General features: G+C 39.2%; 1 protein-coding gene across 6 annotated transcripts in view; it reads right to left on the reverse strand.

Annotated features, from left to right (window-relative positions):
- The window catches only part of CRPPA (CDP-L-ribitol pyrophosphorylase A), a 377,884-nt gene that overhangs the window by 70,398 nt on the left and 283,053 nt on the right, over positions 1–24,433 (reverse strand). For 2 of the 6 annotated variants that reach the window (XM_070787554.1, XM_070787553.1), the window contains one exon: positions 17,194–17,278. The exons of the other annotated variants lie outside the window; for them this stretch is intronic. In XM_070787554.1, the coding sequence (XP_070643655.1) occupies positions 17,194–17,278 (85 nt within the window). The remainder of the gene's footprint in view (positions 1–17,193; positions 17,279–24,433) is intronic. 6 annotated transcript variants of the gene reach the window in all.

Here is a 24,433-nt window from a genome sequence, read left to right on the forward strand (position 1 = left end):
GCCTGCCCTCTTCACAGGTATCATCACTGTCTTCAAATTGCCATGTTCTCATTAGACTTCAGAGAAGGCAATGGCACCCCACTCTTGCCTGGAAAATCCCATGGACGGAGGAGCCTGGTAGGCTGCAGTCCATGAGGTCGCTAGGAGTCAGACACAACTGAGCGACTTCGCTTTCACTTCTCATTTTCATGCATTGGAGAAGGAAATGGCAACCCACTACAGTGTTCTTGCCTGGAGAATCCCAGGGATGGGGGAGCCTGGTGGGCTGCCATCTATGGGGTCGCACAGAGTCAGACACAACTGAAGTGACTTAGCAGCAGCATCATTAGACTTCATCTTACTGCCATCTGATTTCCTCCTAGACTAACACCATCACAGCCCTTGTCATGGTTACCATGTTCCTACATTTTAAAACAAATGCTTTAAGGTCCTTACCTTACTTGACACTGAGAGTCTGAGAATTCCCTGCATTAACCAACTCCATGTACACCACTCACTCTGTAATACATGAACATGGGATAGGGGTTCTACTTACACAGTCACAACCTCATGGTGGCACTTGGAGGTGTGAAACCTAGCAACCTGCTTTTTCCTTTGTGTCTGGTAATGTGAACCAATTCTTCCTTCCTTCGAATGTCCTTTTATCTTAGTGTCTAAAATATCATACTTGCAGCATGGTTACTTCTCAGCAAGTCCACATTCCTTTGCCTACCTCTTAAATGTCAACTTCCCTGGGACTCTAATCTAGGCTTTCTGACATCCTATTAAATCTATGGTTTCAATGTCCTACTTATTGATAACACTTACATCCAAATCCTAAGAGTAATAATGATAATAGTATTCCTGTTACTCTTACATTTTACCATTTTTTAATGTGTGTTTTATCATCACAATTGCATGAGGAAAACACTATTTTTATTGCAGTTTCAAAAGATGTGGAAAGTTAAGTTCAGAGAGATTTAATCTAACTGTCCGTGGCCGCAGTGCTGTTTGGTAGCAGAGCCAAGATTTGGACCAGATAATTTGTCCTTCAGGTTTCCTTCGGATGCTGCCAACACTACTGTGTACCACCAGACTCAAGCCTATACAATAAGCCTTACCCACACTGCCTCCTGGACTTGATATACTCATGTACGACCACTGGGTTTTTCTACCTTTGTGTAGCTGATGTTTCAGTATTGACAATCATATGACTGGCTAGGCCTGCACATGTAAACATTTTGGTCAACAGGGAACTTCAACTGAAACCAACTAATCATCCCCTGGCCAAATAAGACCAAGATGAAGGTGAACAAGTTGGAGAAAAGTATGTTCCTACTTCATTTATACAAGTATGGGCTTAAATGAAACACAAAACTTAAATATAGACATAATTCCAACTTTTCAAGTGAAAGATTGTGCCTTGGGAAAAATTCATGATGCTATACCTCTGCACAATTATTTACAGAAAATACTTTACATGAAAATGTAAAATACATGTAATCTTCATTTAAGAATGTGATTCACTCAGAGACATTTGAACCATTCAGACCACATACTAACCAATCAGAACATAGCAATACCCAGATCAAAGGCCATTCACAAGGTGAGATATGTATTTGCTCCAACCCTATAAGAAAGTTTTCAAAAAGATGTACATTTTAGGTACCACAGATATATGAAAAAGTGACTTATTCATGGTAGCTGCTGCTGCTGCTAAGTCACTTCAGTCATGTCTGATTCTGTGCGACCCCATAGATGGCAGCCCACCAGGCTCCCCGTCCCTGGGATTCTTCAGGCAAGAACACTGGAGTGGGTCATGGTAGCTGGCAAAAAAATAATATTTTACCAATAATAGGTATGCATGTAATAAAGGCAGAAATTGTTATCACTTTATGTTAAATGAGACCAGTGATAATTTGTGCCCTGTGCATAACTTCCACTGAGCTCTGATGCTCTACAGTTCCTTCAGTCTTGAATTCATTATACCCAGAATGGAACTCATCACAGGTTCCCTTGAACCTGATGCCCACCTCATGTCAGGACTGCAGTGAAAGACTCCATCATGAAACAGTGGTCCAGTTAGAAACATGGGCATTATCTTTGGTTTCTCCCCCTTGACAACTTCCAAAATGCTTTTGTAATACAATCTCATGCAATGTTTTGATGAATGCAGTCCTGTGAGGCTGTATTTTATAAACGAAGACATTTATATTCAAAGAGGTTGACTTACCCAAAGCCACAGACCTAATAGTTAAGATGTTTAATTTATGGTACCTCAGTTAATATATTTGTATATATGTTATCAACCAGTCCATTCTAAAGGAGATCAGTCCTGGGTGTTCTTTGAAAGGACCAAAGCTGAAACTCCAGTACTTTGGCCACCTCATGTGAAGAGTTGACTCACTGGAAAAGACTCTGATGCTGGGAAGGATTAGGGGCAGGAGGAGAAGGGTATGACAGAGGATGAGATTGCTAGATGGCATCACCGACTCGATGGATGTGAATCTGAGTGAACTCCAGGAGTTGGTGATAGACAGGGAGGCCTGGCGTGCTGCAATTCACAGGGTTGCAAAGAGTCGGAAACGACTGAGGGACTGAACTGAACTATCTCATATAATCATTAGAGCATTCCTGTGATTAAACCCTTTTTTCTAAAATGAGGTAATTAAATACAAGGAGAGATTAAGTCAGTCACTATAGAATTGAAGCCAAGATTTGAGTTACTCAGTAGAGTCAAACTCTTTGTGACCCCATGGACAGTAGCCTTCCAGGCTCCTCTGCCCATGGAATTCTCCAAGAATACTGTAGTGGGTTGCCATTTCCTACTCCAGTGAATATTCTTGACCCAGGGAATCAGCCCACATCTCCTGCATTGCAGGCAGTTTCTTTACCCTCTGGGGGCCACCAGGGAACGCCCATCAGGCTTAAAACCTCCTCTTAATTACTCTTGCCCTCAGTAAATTACAAAGTAGGTGTCTAAATCCAATTTATTATCCCAGTAGGTGATCATCCCACTGACCAGCTGTCCCAGTGATGGGACATTTTCCTTAATTTGGGTCTAATAGCGTTATAATAACAACTGTTATACTTTAGACCTTTTTCTTGAAAATGATTTTTAAAACTTTTGTATACACATTTACTTTTACAGAGACCATTAAATCTAAATGATATTTTAGTGACTGAGAAATTTATGATGCATTTCAAAGTTGTCCTTATTAAAAATAATTTTCTATAACAGAGCTGGAGTTTTCTTTATTAAAAAAAAATCAGAACACAAAGAAAACCTAACAATAACCAGACTCTAGAAACAATAATACTTTCTTTACAAATACTTGGATAATTCTGTTTTCTTACCATTTCCTTTCTTGTCTAAAATAAAGATACATAACTTTTCTCTATTCATCTTCTCTCACATTCTCCAAGAAAAACCCAAACATTCTGGATATTTTTAATTAATAAAACCAGTAAATTTTATGCATAGTACATATGAAAAAGGAAAAAGACTGAGAGATTAAATGATCTGTGTAAATTTTAAAAAAATGGACTAGCAATAGCACTAGGAACATAACATATTTTAATTTGTCTTGTGAACTAAACCTAGAGACTTGGTTTTTGACATCTGGGAAAAAGAACCACATTTCTGAAATATGTTCAGCCTTCGTCAGTTCTAGGAATTAGATCAATGCCATAAACGTATTCCTGCCATAGCAGAGCAACACAAGACTATGCTATAAGCAGTAACTCAATGTATGGAACCATCACACATGGGAAGAAATGATCAATTAACTAACTTCCTATGTTCATTTTGCCAGATGGAACCCACGTGTAAATATACAATTTAAAATAACATTTTTTCCTTAGAAGACACTTAGAAGAAGTTTTTGAAGATGCCATAGTTGCTTTCTTCTCTCTCTCTCTCTATCCTTCCTCTCCCAGCCACTCCAGTTAGACTGCTGTAAAAATCACTAGTGCCCAAACATGAAAAGAATGCATAGCTCATGTTGGTAAACTGGCTCAGGTAAACTTCTAGAGAGGTCCTGCCAGGTGTGCTGGAAGAGTATCCTACAGACTGAGGGATCAGATTTGCCTATCTTTACATTGTATAATCTTCAGGATGAACAATGCCACGAGGTTCTAACTACTTCATCCTCACTCATTTCCTTCATTTAAAAAGTGCCGAAATCCCACATTACATTTTCTTTAATTGAAAGAAAGTACACCATTCCCCTGATTACATTCTGTCTGAATATGAACACTTTATGGCTCCCCTTCATTCATCACCTCTTAAATGTTATAATATCTTTGTTTGTATACAAAATTAAACCTGTGTTTCTATTCAACAGGCTTTGTTAATTACACAAGTACAATCTAAGAATAAAGATGTAACTGATAAACATTGCTCTATTTAAATGGTTCTTTTTAATAACACCAGAGTAGACAGTTGCATGAATGTCTCTGATCGTTGTTATAGCCTAAGCCATTTTTAACAAACCACAGATAAAGGAGAATCTACAACTTCTGTGAGTTATCAAATGGTTAAAAATACAAGGCCTTCTCAAGAGCCTCCAGTGTTTCTAACTACTGTGCCAAGTTTAAATTCTTTGAACTACTTTTCAGGAGTCACAGCATGGCCTTACTAGGTCTCCACTGTTCTTTGATAGGAACACACACCCCTTTGCTGAAGGTGTTATGCTCTTTTCCACCTCTTCACCTTTCCCAATAACCTTATATTTGCCTATTTTTAACATAAAAGTACAGTCCTCAAATGGTTTGTTATCTCTTCAAAGAAAGCTTTCTCCATATTTTCCAACCTACTTTCATCACCAACCTCTCCATGTTTATAGAAAATGTGTAGGACATAACACAAAACGGCATTTATTTATATACTGCTTCCTAGCTGATTGTGTTGGCAAAATCAAATTTTTTCATCTGATTTATAAACTCTGAAAGCACAGGGGATGTTATATATATATATATTTTTTTTTTTGCAGGGGGCGGTGGGGGGGCATTTCCTAACAGATACTGTCTATACAGTAAGTGATCAAAACTCAAATTTTCTAAGAGATTAAAACATTTTCTGTCCCAGGTTTCCTAAGAAGGGTTATACAGTCTGGAATAAAGGCATGGGGTCCAAATGGCCAAGTCCATTGCTTATCAAGGGCTTCCCTGGTGACTTGGATGGTAAAGAATCTGCCTGCAACATGGGAGATTCAGGTTTGATCCCTGGGTTGAGAAGATCCACTGCAGGAGAAAATGGCAACCCACTCCGATATTCTTGCCTGGAAAGTTCCATGGACAGAGGAGGCTGGTGGCTACAGTCCATGGGATCATAAAGACTTGAATGCGACTAAGCATGCAGGTATATGAATTGCTTATCAAGGTGTTTCCATCACTGAGGTCATGTGGTACATGTTGGAAAAGGAATGGGCTAGTGGATATTCCAGGTTTCTATTTACTAGCTGTCTTACATAGGCAAGCAAGTTAATCTCTGAGCCACTGACACCTCTATATAAAGTCAAGGATGAGAACACTTATATCTCACTGATTTCTTTGTTTCTTTTGAATATCCTGTGCATATCCTGCATCAAGGCTCTTTCTTCTGCTTAAATATTTCTTCCCCATCTCTTTATCTAGTGCATATCTATTCTTAAACATCACATTCTTATAGAAGCTTTACTTACTTGCTTATCATTTTGTTTTGTTCAATGACTATCTTTTTTGGTTAACTGTACTCTGATAGAAAAGGCTTCTCAATCAAAGAGGACACTAATAGATGGAGAAATATACCACGTTCATGGATTGGAAGAATCAATATAGTGAAAATGAGTATACTACCCAAAGCAATTTATAGATTCAGTGCAATCCCTATCAAGCTACCAACGGTATTCTTCACAGAGCTAGAACAAATAATTTCACAATTTGTATGGAAATACAAAAAACCTTGAATAGCCAAAGCTATCTTGAGAAAGAAGAATGGAACTGGAGGAATCAACCTACCTGACTTCAGGCTCTACTACAAAGCCACAGTTATCAAGACAGTATGGTACTGGCATAAAGAGAAATATAGATCAATGGAACAAAATAGAAAGCCCAGAGATAAATACATGCACCTATGGACACCTTATCTTTGACAAAGGAGGCAAGAATATACAATGGATTAAAGACAATCTCTTTAACAAGTGGTGCTGGGAAATCTGGTCAACCACTTGTAAAAGAATGAAACTAGAACACTTTCTAACACCATACACAAAAATAAACTCAAAATGGATTAAAGATCTAAACGTAAGACCAGAAACTATAAAACTCCTAGAGGAGAACATAGGCAAAACACTCTCCGACATACATCACAGCAGGATCCTCTATGACCCACCTCCCAGAATATTGGAAATAAAAGCAAAAATAAACAAATGGGATATAATTAAACTTAAAAGCTTCTGCACATCAAAGAAACTATTAGCAAGGTGAAAAGGTAGCCTTCAGAATGGGAGATAATAATAGCAAATGAAGCAACTGACAAACAACTAATCTCAAAAATATACAAGCAACTCCTACAGCTCAACTCCAGAAAAATAAATGACCCAATCAAAAAATGGGCCAAAGAACTAAATAGACATTTCTCCAAAGAAGACATACAGATGGCTAACAAACACATGAAAAGATACTCAACATCACTCATTATCAGACAAATGCAAATCAAGACCACTATGAGGTACCATTTCACACCAGTCAGAATGGCTGCGATCCATAAGTCTACAAGCAATAAATGCTGGAGAGGGTGTGGAGAAAAGGGAATCCTCTCACACTTCTGGTGGGGATGCAAACTAGTACAGCCACTATGGAGAACAGTGTGGAGATTCCTTAAAAAACTGGAAATAGAATTGCCATACGACCCAGCAATCCCACTGCTGGGCATACACACTGAGGAAACCAGAAGGGAAAGAGACACATGTACCCCAATGTTCATTGCAGCACTGTTTATAATAGCCAGGACATGGAAGCAACCTAGATGTCCACCAGCAGATAAATGGATTAAAAAGATGTGGTACATATACACAATGGAGTATTACTCAGCCATTAAAAAGACTACATTTGAATCAGTTCTAATGAGGTGGATGAAACTGGAGCCTATTATACAGAGTGAAGTAAGCCAGAAAGAAAAACACCAATACAGTATACTAACGCATATATATGGAATTTAGAATGATGGCAACAATAACCCTGTGTACGAGACAGCAAAAGAGACACTGATGTATAGAACAGTTTTATGGACTCTGTGGGAGAGGGCGAGGGTGGGAAGATTTGGGAGAATGGCATTGAAACATGTATAATATCATGTATGAAACGAGTTGCCAGTCCAGGTTATATGCACGATACTGGATGCTTGGGGCTGGTGCACTGGGACGACCCAGAGGGATGGTACAGGGAGGGAGGAGGGAGGAGGGTTCAGGATGGGGAACACATGTATACCTGTGGTGGATTCATTTCGATATTTGGCAAAACTAATACAATTTTGTAAAGTTTAAAAACAAAATAAAATTTAAAAATATTAAAAACAAACATGTAAAATATCATGTAGGAAACGAGTTGCCAGTCCAGGTTCGATGCATGATGCTGGATGCTTGGGGCTGGTGCACTGGGACGGCCCAGAGGGATGGTATGGGGAGGGAGGAGGGAGGAGGGTTCGGGATGGGGAACACATGTATACCTGTGGCGGATTCATTTTGATATTTGGCAAAACTAATACAATTATGTAAAGTTTAAAAATAAAATTAAATTAGAAAAAATATATATTAAAAACAAACAAAAAAAATAAAATATTTTCCAATTAAAAAAAAAGAAAGAAAAGGCTTCTCAGGTGGCACCACTGGTAAAGAACCCGCCTGCCAATGCAGGAGACATAAGAGATGCAGGTTTGATCTCCAGGTCAGAAAGATCCTCTGGAGAAGGGCATGGCAACCCACTCTGGTATTCTTGCCTGGAGAATCCCAGGGACAGAGGAGCCTGGCGGGCTGCAGTCCACAGGGTCACACAGAGTCAGACATAACCGAAGTGACTTAGTGCGCATGCATGCACTCTGATAGAAAGCACAGATTGCATTGTGTAATTCAAACTACATATCCAGTACACTATATAAATAAGCAAATGTTACTTACTCAGTAGTTGTTTCCTTTCCTCTTTCCTCTTATTATATTTGATTTGTTTGTAGTTTAGATCCTGTAAGTAACTTTTCTTATTCCTTGATGTGCTCTTAGCATTTGACTAATCACCACACAAAAATGTGAAATGAAGACACACCAAAAATATGCTATTTACATAAAGAAATCAACAAGGTCAAGCAAAACAAAAAATATGGGTCCATATCTCCTTTGTATGAACTGGCTAAGCAGAAGATTCACCATAATTTCAAACCTAGCTGCTTATCTGGACACCAGTAAATAGTTCTTACAACTGGATTTACTTAGATAATATTTTCTTAACCCATTAATATGAAACTGTTTAAAAGTAAGTGTACAAAGAGAAAGCATCTCATGATGGAATATGAAAAGGTCAATCTGGAAATCCTTCTTTGTACCTGAACTCTTGGAGCTTCCCAGGCGGCACTAGTGGTAAAGAACCTACCTCCCAATGAAGGAGACATAAGAGATGCAGGTTCAGTCTCTGGGTTGGGAAGATCCCCTGGAGGAGGGCACGGCAACTCACGCCACTATTCCGGACTGGAGAATCCCATGGACGGTGAGCCTGGTGGGCTGCAGTCCAGTGGGGTCACAAAGAGTGGACATAAATGAAGCAACTTAGCATGCACACATGTACCTGAACTATTACTAATAGGTACTACCATGGAATAGACTTCTACAATGGAAAACATAAATATTAATAGGTATTGTTATTTTCATGCTTAGCATCAGTGGTTTGTCCCATTAAACCTGCATCAAGAATCCAGGGCTTTCCAGGGCTCAGTGAAAAGAATCGTCCTGCCAATGGAGGGGACGTGGGTTCGATTCCTGGTCTGGGAGGATCCCACAGGATGCAAAGTAATTAAGTCTGTGCACCACAAACACAACTGGTCTGTGCTCTAGAGCCCGGAGGCCACAATTACTGAGCCCATATGCTGCGACTACCAACATGCCTGCACCCTAGAGCCTGTGCTCCCCAACAAGAGAAGACGCCACAATGAGAAACCTGCGCACCGCAAAGAAGACTAGCTCCCGCTCTCTGCAACTAGAGAAAAGTCCAGGCAGCAACAAAGAACCAGCACAGCCATAAATAAATAAATATTTTTAAAAATCCGCATCAGAATCCAGACCAATACAAGTTATTAAGAATGAAGGAACACACACACAAATCATTGATGTAGTACTGAATGAGATCCGACAATGACATTCTCACTGAAGCAAGAAGAAACTTGTTATTAAAACAAGAGAGGTCTTATTCCATTTAGTAAGAAAAAGTAGGGTGTTTACCTAAAATTAAAAACAAACCCTCGAAGGCTGTACAAATAAAATCTCTTGTTCAATTTTTTCAGACTGAAGGTTAATGCTAACCAGTACACCCTAAAGGGGAAAAAAAAAAAAAAAGTATACTACGTGGCTTTATTTACACAACTGCTAAAGAAAGTCAAGTTTCTCAGGAAACAGGTAGTGACGACTGCTCAAACAGTGACAATTAGATTTGGCTGGCAGTACCTGGTGGAGCAATGGTCCCTGAGGGGGCTTCTCAAGTAAAATTACAACCCCGCACAGCTAAGCACTTGCAGTCAGTGCCAACATACATGGAATGCAGGATTAAAGAAACTGAAACCCAAATCCCAGAAACATGACTTTCTGTACTCCTCAGAGGGCAGAATTATATCATCGTGCCTGCCTCACACAAATAAGACAAGACCATGAAAATATAGCTTATTTCCACTCTAATACCTGGGTTACATCTTTCCTAATTTATAAAAGGCAAGATGTCATTCAAATGGATAAAAATATTACTGGAGCACATTAAAAGGTATACGTATTATGCGAACAAAAAAGAAAAAAAGGATGGGAACTCGCAAGGGAAAAATATTGAATCCATTCATATATGAAGAAATAAAAGTTTTTTTGAAAGATAAAACAATCTTTGGCTGCACACTTGTCTAACACATTTTGTCTAATAATTTCATAATTTAACATTGTCAATCATAATCTTAATACACTTGTAGCAAGATGGCAGAGTAGAATGACGTGTGCTCATCTTCTCCTATGAGAACTCCAAAATTACAACTCACTGCTGAACAACCATCGACAGGAGAATGTTGAGTCCACCAAAAAAAGATACCCCACATTCAAGGGCAAAGGAGAAGCCCCAGCAAGACGGTAGGAGGGGCAAAATCACATTTAAAATCAAACCATATACCCGCCAGAGACCCTAGACAGACTCCAGCAAAATCTTGCACACACCAGGACCCAGAGACCCCACAGAGGCTGAGCCAGACCTGTGTTTGAGTCTCCTCGGAGGTACGGGTCAGCAGTGGCCTGCTGCAGGGGCAGGGGCTCTGGGTGCAGCTACCTGGTCACACAGCCTGGGGCATAAGCCCTCTTGGAGTCGCCATTAACCCCACCATAGAGCTGCCAAGCAGACGACCCACAAACTACAGAACAATTATACCAAAGAAATTCTCACACTATTAAGAAAGTTCTAAGACCCACAACAGACTTATCAACCTGGGTATCTGCAAAAGGGACTGAGAATCCCCAGGGAATTTCACTTTGGAGGCCAATGGGATTTGATTACACAACTTACACAGGACTGGGGGAACAGACTCTTGGAGGGCACAGACAAAACCTGGTGCACACCAGGACCCAGGAGAAAGGGGCAGAGACCCCACAAGAGACTGACCCAGACTTGCCTGTGAGTGTCCAGGAGTCTGCAGTGAAGGCGTGGGCCAGCGGGGCCTGCTGCAGGGTCAGGGGCACTGAGAGCGGCAGTGTATGTACTGGACCTTTTGAAGGAGGTCGCCATTGTCTTCATCACTTCCACCACCGTTTGGTCTCAGGCCAAACAACAGGGAGGGAACAGAGCCCCGGCCATCAACACACAATTGGATTAAAGATTTACTGAGCAAGGCCCTGAGCATTAGAACAGGACCCAGTTTCCCCCACAGTCAGTATCTCCCATCAGAAAGCTTCCATAAGCCTCTTATCTGTATCCCTCAGAGAGCAGACAGAATGAAAGCAACAATCACAGAAAATTAATCAAACTGATCACGTGGACCACAGCCTTGTCTAACTCAATGAAACTATGAGCCATGCCCTGTGGGGCCACCCAAGACGGGTGGGTCATGATGGAGAGTTCTGACAAAACGTGATCCACTGGAGAAGGGAATGGCAAACCACTTCAGTATTCTTCCCTTGAGAATCCCATGAACAGTATGAAAAGTCAAGAAGATGGGATACTGAAAGATGAACTCCCCAGGTTGGTAGGTGCCCCAATATGCTACTGGAGATCAGTGGAGAAATAACTCCAGAAAGAATGAAGAGTGAGAACTAAAGCAAAAACAACACCCAGTTGTGGATGTGACTGGTGATGGAAGTAAAAGTCCAATGCTGTAAAGAACAATAATGCATAGGAACCTGGAATGTTAGGTCCATAAATCAAGGCAAATTAGAAGTGGTCAAGGAGGAGATGGCAAGAATAAACACTGGCATTTTAGGAATCAGTGAACTAAAATGGACTGGAATGGGTGAATTTAATTCAGATGATCATCATATCTACTACTGCGGGCAAGAAATCCTTAGATGAAATGGAGTAGCCCTCATAGTCAACAAAAGAATCTGAAATGCAGTACTTGGGTGCAATCTCAAAACGACAGAATGATCTCTGTTCATTTCCAAGGTAAACCATTCAATATCAATCCAAATATATGCCCCAACCAGTAATGCTGAAGAAGCTGAAATTGAACGGTTCTATGAAGACCTACAAGACTTTCTAGAATGAACACCCAAAAAAGATGTCCTTTTATCATAGGGGACTGGAATGAAAAAGTAGGAAGTCAAGAGATACCTGGAGTAACAGGTAAATTTGGCCTTGGAGTTAAAATGAAGCAGGGCAAAGGCTAACAGAGTTCTGACAAGAGAATGCAATGGTCATAGCAAATACCCTCTTCCAACAACATGAAAGAAGACTCTACACATGGACATCATCAGATGGTCAATACTGAAATCAGATTGATTATATTCTTTGCAGCCAAAGATGGAGAAGCTCTATAAAGTCAGCAAAAACAAGACTAGCAGCTGACTGTGGATCAGATCATGACCTCCTTATTGCCAAACTCAGAATGAAATTGAATAAAGTAGAGAAAACCACTAGACCATTCAGGTATAACCTAAATCAAAACCCTTACGATTATACAGTAGAAGTGACAAATAGATTCAAAGGATTAGATCTGTTAGGCAGAGTGCCTGAAGAACTATGGATGGACGTTCATGACATTGTACAGGAGACAGGGGTCGAGACCATCCTCAAGAAAAACAAATGCAAAAAGGCAAAATGGTTGTCTGAGGAGGCCTTACAAAGAGCTGAGAAAAGAAGAGAAGCAAAAGGCAAAGGAGAAAAGGAAAGATATACCCATTTGAATGCAGAGTTCCAAAAAGTAAGGTAAGAAAGCCTTCCTCAGAGATCAATGCAAAGAAATAGAGGAAAACAATAGAATGGGAAAGACTAGAAATCTCCTCAAGAAAATTAGAGATACAAACGGAACATTTCATGCAAAGATGGGCACAAAAAATGACAGGAATGGCCTGTACCTAACAGAAGCAGAAGATTTTAAGAAGAGGTGGAAAGAATACACAGAAGAACCGTACAAAAAAGATCTTCATGACCTAGATAATCACAATGGTGTGATCACCCATCTAGAGCCAGACATCCCAGAATGCGAAGTCAAACCGGCTTTAGGAAGCATCACTACGAACAAAGCTAGTGGAACTGATGGAATTCCAGTTGAGCTATTTCAAATCCTGAAAGATGATGCTGTGAAAGTGCTGCACTCAATATACCAGCAAATCTGGAAAACTCAGCAGTGGCCACAGGACTGGAAAAGGTCAGTTTTCATTCCAATCCCAAAGAAGGGCAATGCCAAAGAATGTTCACACTACCACATGACTGCACTCATCTCACATGCTAGTAAGGTAGTGCTCAAAATTCTACAAGCCAGGCTTCAACACTACATGAACTGAGTAATTCCAGATGTTCAAGCTGATTTTAGAAAAGGCAGATTAACCAGAGATCCAATTGCCAGCATCCACTGGCTCATCGAAAAAGCAAAAGAGTTCCAGAAAAACATCTACTTCTGCTTTATTGATTACACAAAAGCCTTTAACTGTGTAGATCACAACAAACTGTTGAAAATTTTTAAGAGATGGGAATACTAGACCATCTTACCTGCCTCCTTCATTCTGTTGCTTCAGAAACAACAGTTAGAACCAGACGTAGAACAACAGACTGGTTCCAAATTGGGAAAGGAGTACATCAAGGCTGTGTATAGTGACCCTGTTTATTCAGCTTATATGCAGAGTATATCATGAGAAATGCTGGGCTGGATGAAGCACAAGCTGGAATCAAGATTGCCGCGAGAAATATCAATAACCTCAGATATGCAGATGACATCACCCTTATGGCAGAAAGTGATGATGAGCTAAAGAGCCTCTTGATGAAAGTGACAGAGGGGAGTGAAAAATCTGGTTAAAAAATCAACATTTAAAAAACTAAGATCATGGTATCTGGTCCCACAACTTCATGGAAAATAGATGGGGAAACAGTGGAAACAGTGACAGACTTTATTTTTGGGGCTCCAAAATCACTCCAGACTGTGACTACAGCCGTGAAATTAAAATACACTTACTCCTTAGAAGAAAAGCTATAAACAGCATATTAAAAAGCAGAAACATTATTTTGCCGACAAAGGTCCATGTAGTCAAAGCTATGGTTTTTCCAGTAGTCATGTATGGATGGGAGAGTTGGACTATAAAGAAAGCTGAGTGCCAAAGAATTGATGCTTTTGAATGGTGGTGTTGGAGAAGACTCTTGAGAGTCCCTTGGAATGCAAGGAGATCCAACCAGTCCATCCTAAAAAAATCAGTCCTGAATATTCATTGTAAGGAATGATACTGAAGCGGAAGCTCCGGTATTTTGGCCACCTGATGCGAAGAACTGAATCACTGGAAAACATCCTGATGCTAGGAGAGATTGAAGGCAGGAGGAGAAGGGGACGACAGAGGATGAGATGGTTGGATGGCATCACTAACTCGATGGACATGAGTTGAAGTAAGCTCTGGCATTTGGTGATGGACAGGGAAGCCTGGCATGCTGCAGTTCACAGGGTCACAAAGAGTCGGACACAACTAAGACTAAAGTGATTCATAATCTAAAACTCAGAGTCAGGAAATGAATTATACCTAAGTGGATGATTTCTCATAAAGCGGTAAAGGATTACCTCACTTTATTATTTTATAATATATTAAACATTTGCAAGAGATCAGTGTTACTCAGATAACAAGAACATAGGTAGCCTAAGGATGACATACTAAGGCTTCAAAATTCAAGAAAGAAAAATGAACTTAATGATATTTAGTGTCCAGCTAACTGACAGTGTGACTCAGTTGCCGAAGAATAACTAGGTCCTGAGCCAGAGATTTTTCTGCCCCCAAATGCATCACCGTTTCACTAACACCTTTCTCAAGGATGGCATCAGGAAAGGAAAACATAGGGAATCCCCTGGTGGGCTGGTGGTTAAGAGTCTGCTTTGCAATTCAGGGGATGTGGGTTCCATTCCTGGTCAGAAAACTAAGATCTCACAGGCCATTCGGCGACCAAGACCTCATGCCGCAGAGACTGAGCCCTCACACTCTTGAGCCCGAGTTTCACAACTAGCGCACCTGCGGGCGGCAGCTACCAAGCCAGCGCGCCACAGTTAGAGAGTCCTGGTGCCGCACGTGATGCAACTGATACCTGACGCAATACATAGATTTTTTTTAAAAAAGAAGAAACATGGTCTTTATAAAAAGGAAAGTAAACCATAAAATTCACATGCTTCTTCTGAACGACTGGCTAAAACAAGTTTATTTGCAACAGTAGTCTTTTTGCCTGCTTAGATAAAGGAAAAGAATTCTCCTTAGATTCAGAAAAATGAGTAGGGCTGGACTGAGGGAAAATAAAGACAAAGACAAATGTTAATAATAAATTAGAAGCAAGTAATTATGACTTTCCCAGTAGAGATAATAATATACTTCTTTTAGGAAGCTTTGAATTTCTGTGACCAGCAGCTAACATGTCTAATTAGTCCATATATTAAAGAGAATTTTCACACCCTCAATTAAAATATGCTATTAGAACCAAATAAAATATGAAAAGTATATATCATGGGTATCCTATAATGTAGGGTGTGATTACTTTTTTTAATCCTGTTATTTAAAATTTATTTCTTTTAGGTAGTCAGTTAATTCATTTTTGGCTTCTCTGGTGGCTCAGTGGTATCCACCTGCAGTGCAGGAGACTTGGGTTCAATCCCTGGGTTGGGAAGATACCCTAAAGAAGGAAACAGCAACCCGTTCCAGTCTTCTTTCCTGGGAAACCCCATGGACACAGAAGCCTGAAGGGTTACAGTACATGGTGTCGCAAAAGAGTCAGACACAAATTACTGACTAAACAACAACATTTGTGGTTGTGATTACTTCTGTTAACTTATGGAACTGATTCTTTGTCTTCCTGCTTAAAGAGTGCTATCTGCCTGCATTCTCCCATTTCCTTTGCAGGGGCAGAAAGCAAACAGGACTGTACATAACTTATTAGCAAATGATTAGAAACTGTCAGGCAGAGGAGAAATACTGGAACATTAGTAAACTTTTACTTTAGTAACAATTTTTTATTTTAGAATATATTTTTAGCTGAAAGGACATCATCTTTAAATCTCTCCCTATTGAGTATCAACAGGCACCTGTACATCACCAAACACTGAAAATGTTACTCCTACCTTTTATGCAATTCAGCACTGACTGCCAAGCCCATTATAATTAAAATCTAATTTATATTAAAATTTAAACAATGAAATGTTTTGAGTATTTTTATATACTTGTCCGTTTTGCAGAATTTGCTTAATTTTGATTTAACCTCAAAACTTTACCCACCCCACTCCCCAACAAAGGAGAACTTTCTCTTAGAAATGGTGCTTTCTGTCAGTAGTCCTGTATGATTTTTTTCCCTTGCCAAAGACATTTAAGGCATGGTACACATTCTTAACTTTGGGCTTCCCTGGTGGCTCAGACGGTAAAGAATCTGTCTTCTGTGCAGGAGACCCAGGTTTGATTTCTGGGTTGGGAAGATCTCCTGGAGTAGGAAATGGCAACCCAGGCCAGTATTCTGCCTTGGAGAATTCCATGGACAGAGGAGCCTGGTGGCTATAGTCCATGGGGTCACAAAGAGTTGGACATGACTGTATAACTAACACACACCACACACACAATTTCTTAACAGGTCCACTTGTTCTGTGGCATCCTCCTGGCACCAACCCTGTTGATAATCCTGATAAAAATACTTTCATGTAGTCTACTTAGACAATAAAGGTGAACTCAGACGGTAAAGTGTCTGCCTGCAATGCGGGAGACCCAGGTTCGATCCCTGGGTCGGGAAGATCCCTGGAGAAGGAAATGGCAACCCACTCCAGTATCCTTGCCTGGAGAATCCCATGGACGGAGGAGCCTGGTAGGCTACAGTCCATGGGGTCGCAAAGAGTCGGACACAACTGAGCTGTATTGGTGTGCTACAAATAGTACTGCAGTTTCCCTCCTCTCCTACTGCAAACACCCTTTGAGTACCTTTCTTCACCTCCCTCCTCAAACTGGCAGAGGAAGTTTGCTCTTCTACACACTCTTATTTGGGTAAAAATGGAATTTGCCAGGCAAGAGTACTGGAGTGGGTTGCCATTCCCTTCTCCAGGCGATCTTCCTGACTCAGGGACTGAACCCACTTCTCCTGCATTGCAGGCAGATTCTTTACCGTCTGACCCATGACGGAAGCCCACATTAGAAAGGATTGCTTGCCAACTCCCCTCCCATCATAAATCAGAAAGTAGAGACACTGGGGAACTTCTCTGTAATCATACGAGGAGAAGTGGCCAGAGAGGACACTGAGAAGCCTGATGGTCCATTGTTCTGTAACTGGGGCTGCAGTTAGGGTGGAAAGGGTGGTTACCAGGCAGTTGCAGAGGTCGGCTCCATCCTCGGAGTGTGGAAACTGAGGACCAAGCAGTGTGGCATGTGATATGAGGACTGCGTGCCTAGGGACAAGAAAGGGTAAAGAGCAGAGGACAGGAATGCCTTCCAACACATGGAATCTGAAACAGTAATTCTTCTTGCAATGACAGCCTCCTCACCCAAGAACACGATCATTGAAAAGATGGTGTTTGGATAGATGGTGTTTGGATATGTGACATTTCTATGTCAGGTTTTTAAAATAGCAGTTTGCTAACATTTAGGTGGTGAAGAAACCCACATTCTGATAATGTAGGCAAATGAAGACCCCTTAATAGCTTTCCTTTTCTGAATTACATATGTGCAGTTATACATGTTTTGACCTGTGGCACTCATATTTATCATGTATCACCTTCATAGAAGATCTAGAAAAGGTATGCAGGTGATGGATAAAGTATATTTAACCTGTCAGTCTCAAACCCAACTCATTTAAGGAACACTTCAGAGGAACATAACAGTTCCTGGGGTGAGTAAAGACATTTTAACAAGTATCAATATAGTTATCAAGCAGTCAGCAGTATACCTAACATACAACAGAAATGCTTTTCTTGCTAAGAAACTAAAACTGTCTTCTAACATTGAAATTCATGATATCCATGATGTGCTTTGTTTTTAGCTAAAGAAATCCACAATGCTCTGTAGTACTATCTGTCTGCTCCTAATGCAATGTAAGTTATAGTGAAGTTAAAAAGTTCTGTCTTATTTTTTCCATTTTATCAGTTTTGGTGGGTTTTTTAAACTATTTTGTCTACTATTGTACCTTGTAAGTCTCTAACATTAAATATAATGAACAATAAGACATTTCTAAATAAACTAATAAACAGATGTTATATCTTAAGCAATACTGCCAGGTTTTTAGGTTAAAAGTACATGTAATATTCTTAGGTAAATCAAAAGATTACCTTCTCTACAAAAACTACTTACAAGATGGGCATATATGCATTGGAATATCTCTGTAACAGACAATCCATGAGTTACAATAGCTCTACTTAATCACACCCTATGAATTTTACATCCTCTCTTATTATACAAAAACATGGCAAACAAACAAACAAACGCTGCTTTTATGTAACCTAAAAACTACAAAGATGAGCATAACAAAGTTTGATTAAATATTTATTGAATTAATAAGTGAAGTTAAAGCTAGGCTGCCAATTTAACAAAGTCAACATAATAAACAAAAAGATGTAAGAAGGTGGTTACTGAGATAAATGTTTTTTTCAATGGCAACAATACAAAAATCAGGCAAAGTGAATATATACTTCTAAAATAGCAGCAGTCTTGGCAATAGCTTAAATTCTTAGCTATAGAACCAGTGAAACACTGCAAACAAACTTTCAGTTAAAGTAAGTTATGGCTTGATAGCAACATCCTGATGTAACTCAGAAAACTGAGTTATATAATAATTCCAAATGTAGGAGAAAATGCAAGAGTCATGATTGGAAACCTTCATCTTACAGAGTAAGGGTGAGCAAATCCTTTCTGTAAAGAAGGATGTCATAAGTATTTTGTTTTATGAGCCAAATGATCTTTGTTACAACTACCAACTCTGCTCTTAACATGCGAGTTGCCATAGGAAATACAAATGAATGAACGTAACTGCATTTCAATAAAACTTTAGTTATTAAAAACAAGCACTCTTCAGATCCTGCCCATGAGCAGTAATTTACTAATCCCTATTCAAAAATTTGCTTCCAACTAAAATCAGCTATACCTCAGAAGTCACCAGTCTTTCATGCATATAATCACAAGGAAAAATTATTAAATGAAAAAGAGAAACTGAGTTTTAAAGAGTCACAGAATTAGAGGAAGATAATAGTACCCAGTTCTAATTTTATTTTTTCCCATGAAGTACCCAAGCAACTACAAAGTCCTTAAATTGCATAATTTTAATTTTTAAAGTGGAAACCATGGATGTTTATACGGAATTCTTTAAAGAAAAAGATCAATGAATTTTAATTATTTAGAAGACATATCTTTCAATTAATACATTCCAAACAGGATTTCAAAGTAGCTCTTACATTATTCAGCAAAAAAATTCAGGTTAAGGACTTCCCTGGTGACCCAGTGGTTAAGAATCACCTGTCAATGCAGGGGACGTGGGTTCAATCCCTGGTCCTAGGGGTTTCCACATGCTGCGGAGCAATGGGTCTCAACTACTGAGCCTGTGTCCCAGAGCCACAACTACTGAACCCCGGGAGCTCCAGAGACCATGCTCTGCCACAGAAGTCACCACAATAAAAAGCCTGAACACCACAACTAGAGAAATCCCACGGGCAGCGATGAAGACACAGTGCAGCCAAAAAGAGAAAGTTCAAGTTAAGATCAAAATAGTCTATAACATAATATTCATTCTACTTGGTTATGGATAAAATAACTAAGTTGTAAACATTTCTATACATTTTAAAAACAATTATAAGATATACTTCAGGTCTCCAACTGAGACAACAGGAGATAATTTTTGTTGTTTTTTGAACATCTGGGAATTCTTTATAGTTATACGCTCATACGGCTTGGTGGAAATGTACTGTATTTTTAGGCAGTAAATGGAAACCAGTGGAAATGGTTTTCACAGGCACAGTTTTAACATTAGAGTGAACAAAATGGATTTGTAAACATACATAAAGGGAAATTGAAAAACTGGAAGAATTTTAAAGCCTGATGTTGAGAAATCTGAAACTGCTCAGTTTTAAATATAATAAACTCAAATCACAGTACTCTCTAAAGTATCCTAATTTCATCTCCATTTCTATTGAAACTAAAAAGAATTCCATTAGGATAATAAAATATTTAAATCGAAGAAACAGAATGACAGCTTAAACAATGGGGAAAATCATTTTGCCTGTTACTATGAGTCATTCTGGACTAAAAGTTATTGAATTTTTTTTTAATCAACCCCAAAGCTTCTGAACTTTGACTTCATCCAAAACAATACTATGTCTCAAATCCAAGGTTTATACAAAACCAGACTTTGCTTTAACATAGACAGTTGTATCATTTTCCATATTCTCATTATTGGAAAAATGAACTCACCAATTAGGTGGAAGTTGTGTTTTTTATCCTAAAAGTAAATTATCCTAAAAAATCCATATATAAGATTTACTCAACAGATATATCTAGAATTTCTACAATGTACAAAAATTTCATATAAATGTTTCTTATGAATATTTTCCTTTATCCAAAACTCAGCAATAGGGCTTCCCAGATGGTGCTAGTGGTAAAGAACACGCCCACCAATACAGGAAACTTAAGAGATGCAGGTTCAATCCCTGGGTCAGGAAGATCCTCTGGAGAAGGAAACGGCAACCCGCTCCAGTATTCTTGCCTGGGGAATTCCACGGGCAGAGGAGCTTTGCAGGCTACAGTCCATAACATTCCAAAGAGCCGGACATGACTGAAGCGACTTAAACACCCGCATGCACACATAACAAAACTCAGCAACAGCAATCGAAGTCTTCACCCTTTGGACATACAAATTCACAGAAGTCCCTGAGAGCCAAGAGTGCAAAGAAACCACACAGATGACAGAGGGGGAGAAAGAGAGTCCCCTCTAAACCTGTGTATAATGTCTTGGTAAACTCTGAAAATTGCACATGTATATACTGACTCTAATAAATACTGCAAAAGATTTGAAAACTGAACTTTGATGCAGAACACTGCTCAGGTCCCAGACTTTTCCCAGACTCACATGTGATGGCACACATGTGAGATGACTGGATAACACTGCAAAAGCTTCAAAAACTAAACTGACTTTGAAACCACAGCCCTCAGGAGGCAAGGTAGGATTTGCAATCTGAATACAACTAGGTGGATACACTGTCAAAACAAAACAAATCAACATTTTTGGCAGCATTTCAGTGGGATACAGAATGCCACAGTATAATACTTAAAATATACTGAATGCAATAGAGAATTTCAATGGATATGAATTTGAGAAAACTCTGAGAGATAGTGATGGAGAGAAGAACCTGGTGTGCTGCACGCGGTCCATGTGGTTGCAAAGAGTCTGACATGACTTAGCGACTGAACAACAACAGGAACTCAAGAACTCAAAGAGGCAGAAAAATCTCAAGAACTGTCAAGACAAAAGAAAATAAATAGACACCAACACCAAGATGACCCAGAGGGTGGAATTATCAAAAACTTTTAAGCATGTATGACAACCACATCCCATAAAGTGAGAATAAAAACTCTCAAAATGAAGTGAATGATATATATCTCATCAAAGAAACCATAAACTGCAATTCAACTAAAACACAGGCAAAGAACTTGGACATAGTTCCAAATATGTGCAGATGGCCAATAAGCACATTGAAAAGATGCTAACCATCAGAGAAATGAAAATCAAGACCAAAGTACGACACTAATTACATCCATTAGGAAATCTATTAGCAAAAGATTAATAAACAAATAACAAGTATAGGTAACGATATAGAGAAATTGGAATGCTTGTGCACTGTCAGTGGGAATATAAAGCAGGGCAGCTGCTAGGAAGAGTGGTGTAGCAGTTCCTTAAAAAATTAAAAATATGATCCAGCAGTTTTATAATGCTTATGGTTATAGTACACCCAAAATGACTGAAAGCATAATCTTGAAGTGAAATGAGTGAACTGAAGTCGCTCAGTCGTGTCCAACTCTTTGCGACCCCATGGACTATAGCCCACCAAGCTCCTCCATCCATGGGATTCTCTAGGCAAGAATACTGGAGTGGGTTGCCATTTCCTTCTCCACGGTATCTTTCTGACACAGGGATCGAACCCAGGTCTCCCGCATTGCAGGCAGACGCTTTAACCTCTGAGCCACCAGGGAAGCCCATAATCTTGAAGAGATAGTTATATAACCATGTTCATAACAGTATTACTCACAATAATAAAAGGTAGAAGCAACCATCAACAGATGAATGGATAAATAAAATGTGATATATACCTACAACGAAATATTATTCAACCTTAAAAAAAAAAGGACATTCTGACACACACTACAACATGGGTGAACCTTGAGACATTATGCTTAGTGAAATAAGCCAGTCATAAAAAGAATACTACTGTATGATTCTACTCAGACAAGGTAGTTTGCAATGGTCAAATTGATAGGAATAGAAAGCAGAATGGCTGTTGCCAGAGGTTCAGGGTAAGAACAATGAGAGGTTAATATTTAATGCATTAGAGAGTTTCAGTTTTCCAAGATGAAAAATGGAATGCAAGGATGGCTGTACAATAATGTGAATATACTTAATGCCACAGAGGTGCATACTTAAAAATGGTTAAATTTTGTGCTGTATATATTTACAACAAATTTAAAACAATAATTAAAATAATTTTTAAAAAGGGAAATTTTGTAATTTAAAAAAACAAGAAAGGAAATTTGGTATGGATGGTGGTGGTTTAGTCGCTCAGTCATGTATGACTCTTTGCGACCCCACGGACGGTAGCCTGCCAGGCTCCTCTGTCCATGGGATTCTCCAGGCAAGAATATTGGAGCGGGTTGCCATTTCCTTCTCCAGGGGATCTTCTCAACCCAGGAATTGAACCTGGGTCTCCTGCATTGCAAGCAGATTCTTTACCAACTGAGCTGTAAGGAAAGACCTTGGGGTGGATGAGTTCAACTTAAAAAAAAAAAAAAATCAAGGTCAATAGAGCAAAGACTTACTGTGGAGATAGATTACTGAAATGTTGAAATCTGAACAAAAGAAGGAATATGACTGAATCATGACAGTAGAGTCTCAGGAACTTGGTGGTGGTGGTTTAGTTGCTATGTTGTGTCCAACTCTTGCGACCCCATGGACTATAGCCCTCCAGGTTCCCCTGTCCATGGGATTCTCCAGAAAAGAATACTGGAGTTGGTTGACATTTCCTTCTCCAGAGGATCTTCCCAACCCAGGAATCAAACCTGGGTCTCTTGCATTGCAGGCAGATTCTTTACCGACTGAGCTACAAGGGAGGCCACCCAGAAACTTGGAGGACAATATAAATATGAAATCTGACATGCATATTCTTAGAGCTCTAAAAGAAGGAGAGAAAGAGACTGATGCAGAAAAAATATGTATATTTTAGAAAGAATGACTCTCCAATACACTTAAAACTAGCACAATATTGTAAATCAACTATACTTCATTAAAAATGTTTTTAATAAAGTATAAATTAAATTGGAATGCTAAGAAATTCTTAAACAATCCAAATTAATGTATAAAAGAGTAAAAAGAATCAAAAAATGATATTCAAACACAAAACAATTGTAAGTGGTAGATGCAAGCTTGGCCATGTCAGTAATTGCATTAAATATAAATGGTCTACACAAACAAAAAAGAAAATAAAACAATTTGGATTTTAAAAAATAAGTAAATAAAATACTGCCTACAAGAAACCAATATTAAATAAAATAATATTGTTAGGGTAAAACTAAAATGAAGGGCAGAAAAAAATCAACCATGAATACACCAACCAAAAGGAAACTATAATAACAGTATTAAATCCAAATAAAGACGACCATGTTTTGTTGAGTCAATAAGTCATGTCCAATTCTTTTGTGACCCCATGGACTGTAGAACGCCAGTCTCCTCTGACCATGGGTTTTCCCAAACAAGAATACTGGGGTGGGTTGCCATTTCCTTTTCCAAGGGATCTTCCCAACTCAAGGATTGAACCTGGGTTCCTACATTGCACATGGATTCTTTACCACTGAGCCACCAGGTAAAGGAAAATTCCCATAAACAGGGTACTACATAGCGATAAGGAAGTTGATTCACCAAGAAGATATATACCACATCCCAGGTCCTCAAATAAACTTTAAATATTTTGAAAAATTGAAATCATATAAAGTATATACTTTGCCTATAATTATACAAAAAAAAAAAATCATTGGCTGACATACATCTTGAAAATCCCCAAATATTTGGATATTAAATGTGGTCCACTAGAGAAGGGACTAGCAAACCACTCCAGTATTCTTGGCTCGAGAACTCTGTAAACAATATGAAAAGGTTAAAAAAAAAAAATGACACTGGAAGATGAGTTACCCCAGGTTGATAGGTATCCAATATGCTACTGGAGAAAAGCTGAGAAATAGCTCCAGAAGGAATAAAGAGGCTGGGCCAAAGCAGAAATGACACTCAAATGTGGATGTGTCTTAAGACTGATGCTGTAAAGAACAATTTTGCATAGGAACGTGGAATGTTAAGTCGT

The sequence above is a fragment of the Bos indicus genome, chromosome 4, assembly GCF_029378745.1.
Source record: "Bos indicus isolate NIAB-ARS_2022 breed Sahiwal x Tharparkar chromosome 4, NIAB-ARS_B.indTharparkar_mat_pri_1.0, whole genome shotgun sequence".
NCBI classification, from domain to species: Eukaryota; Metazoa; Chordata; class Mammalia; order Artiodactyla; family Bovidae; genus Bos; species Bos indicus.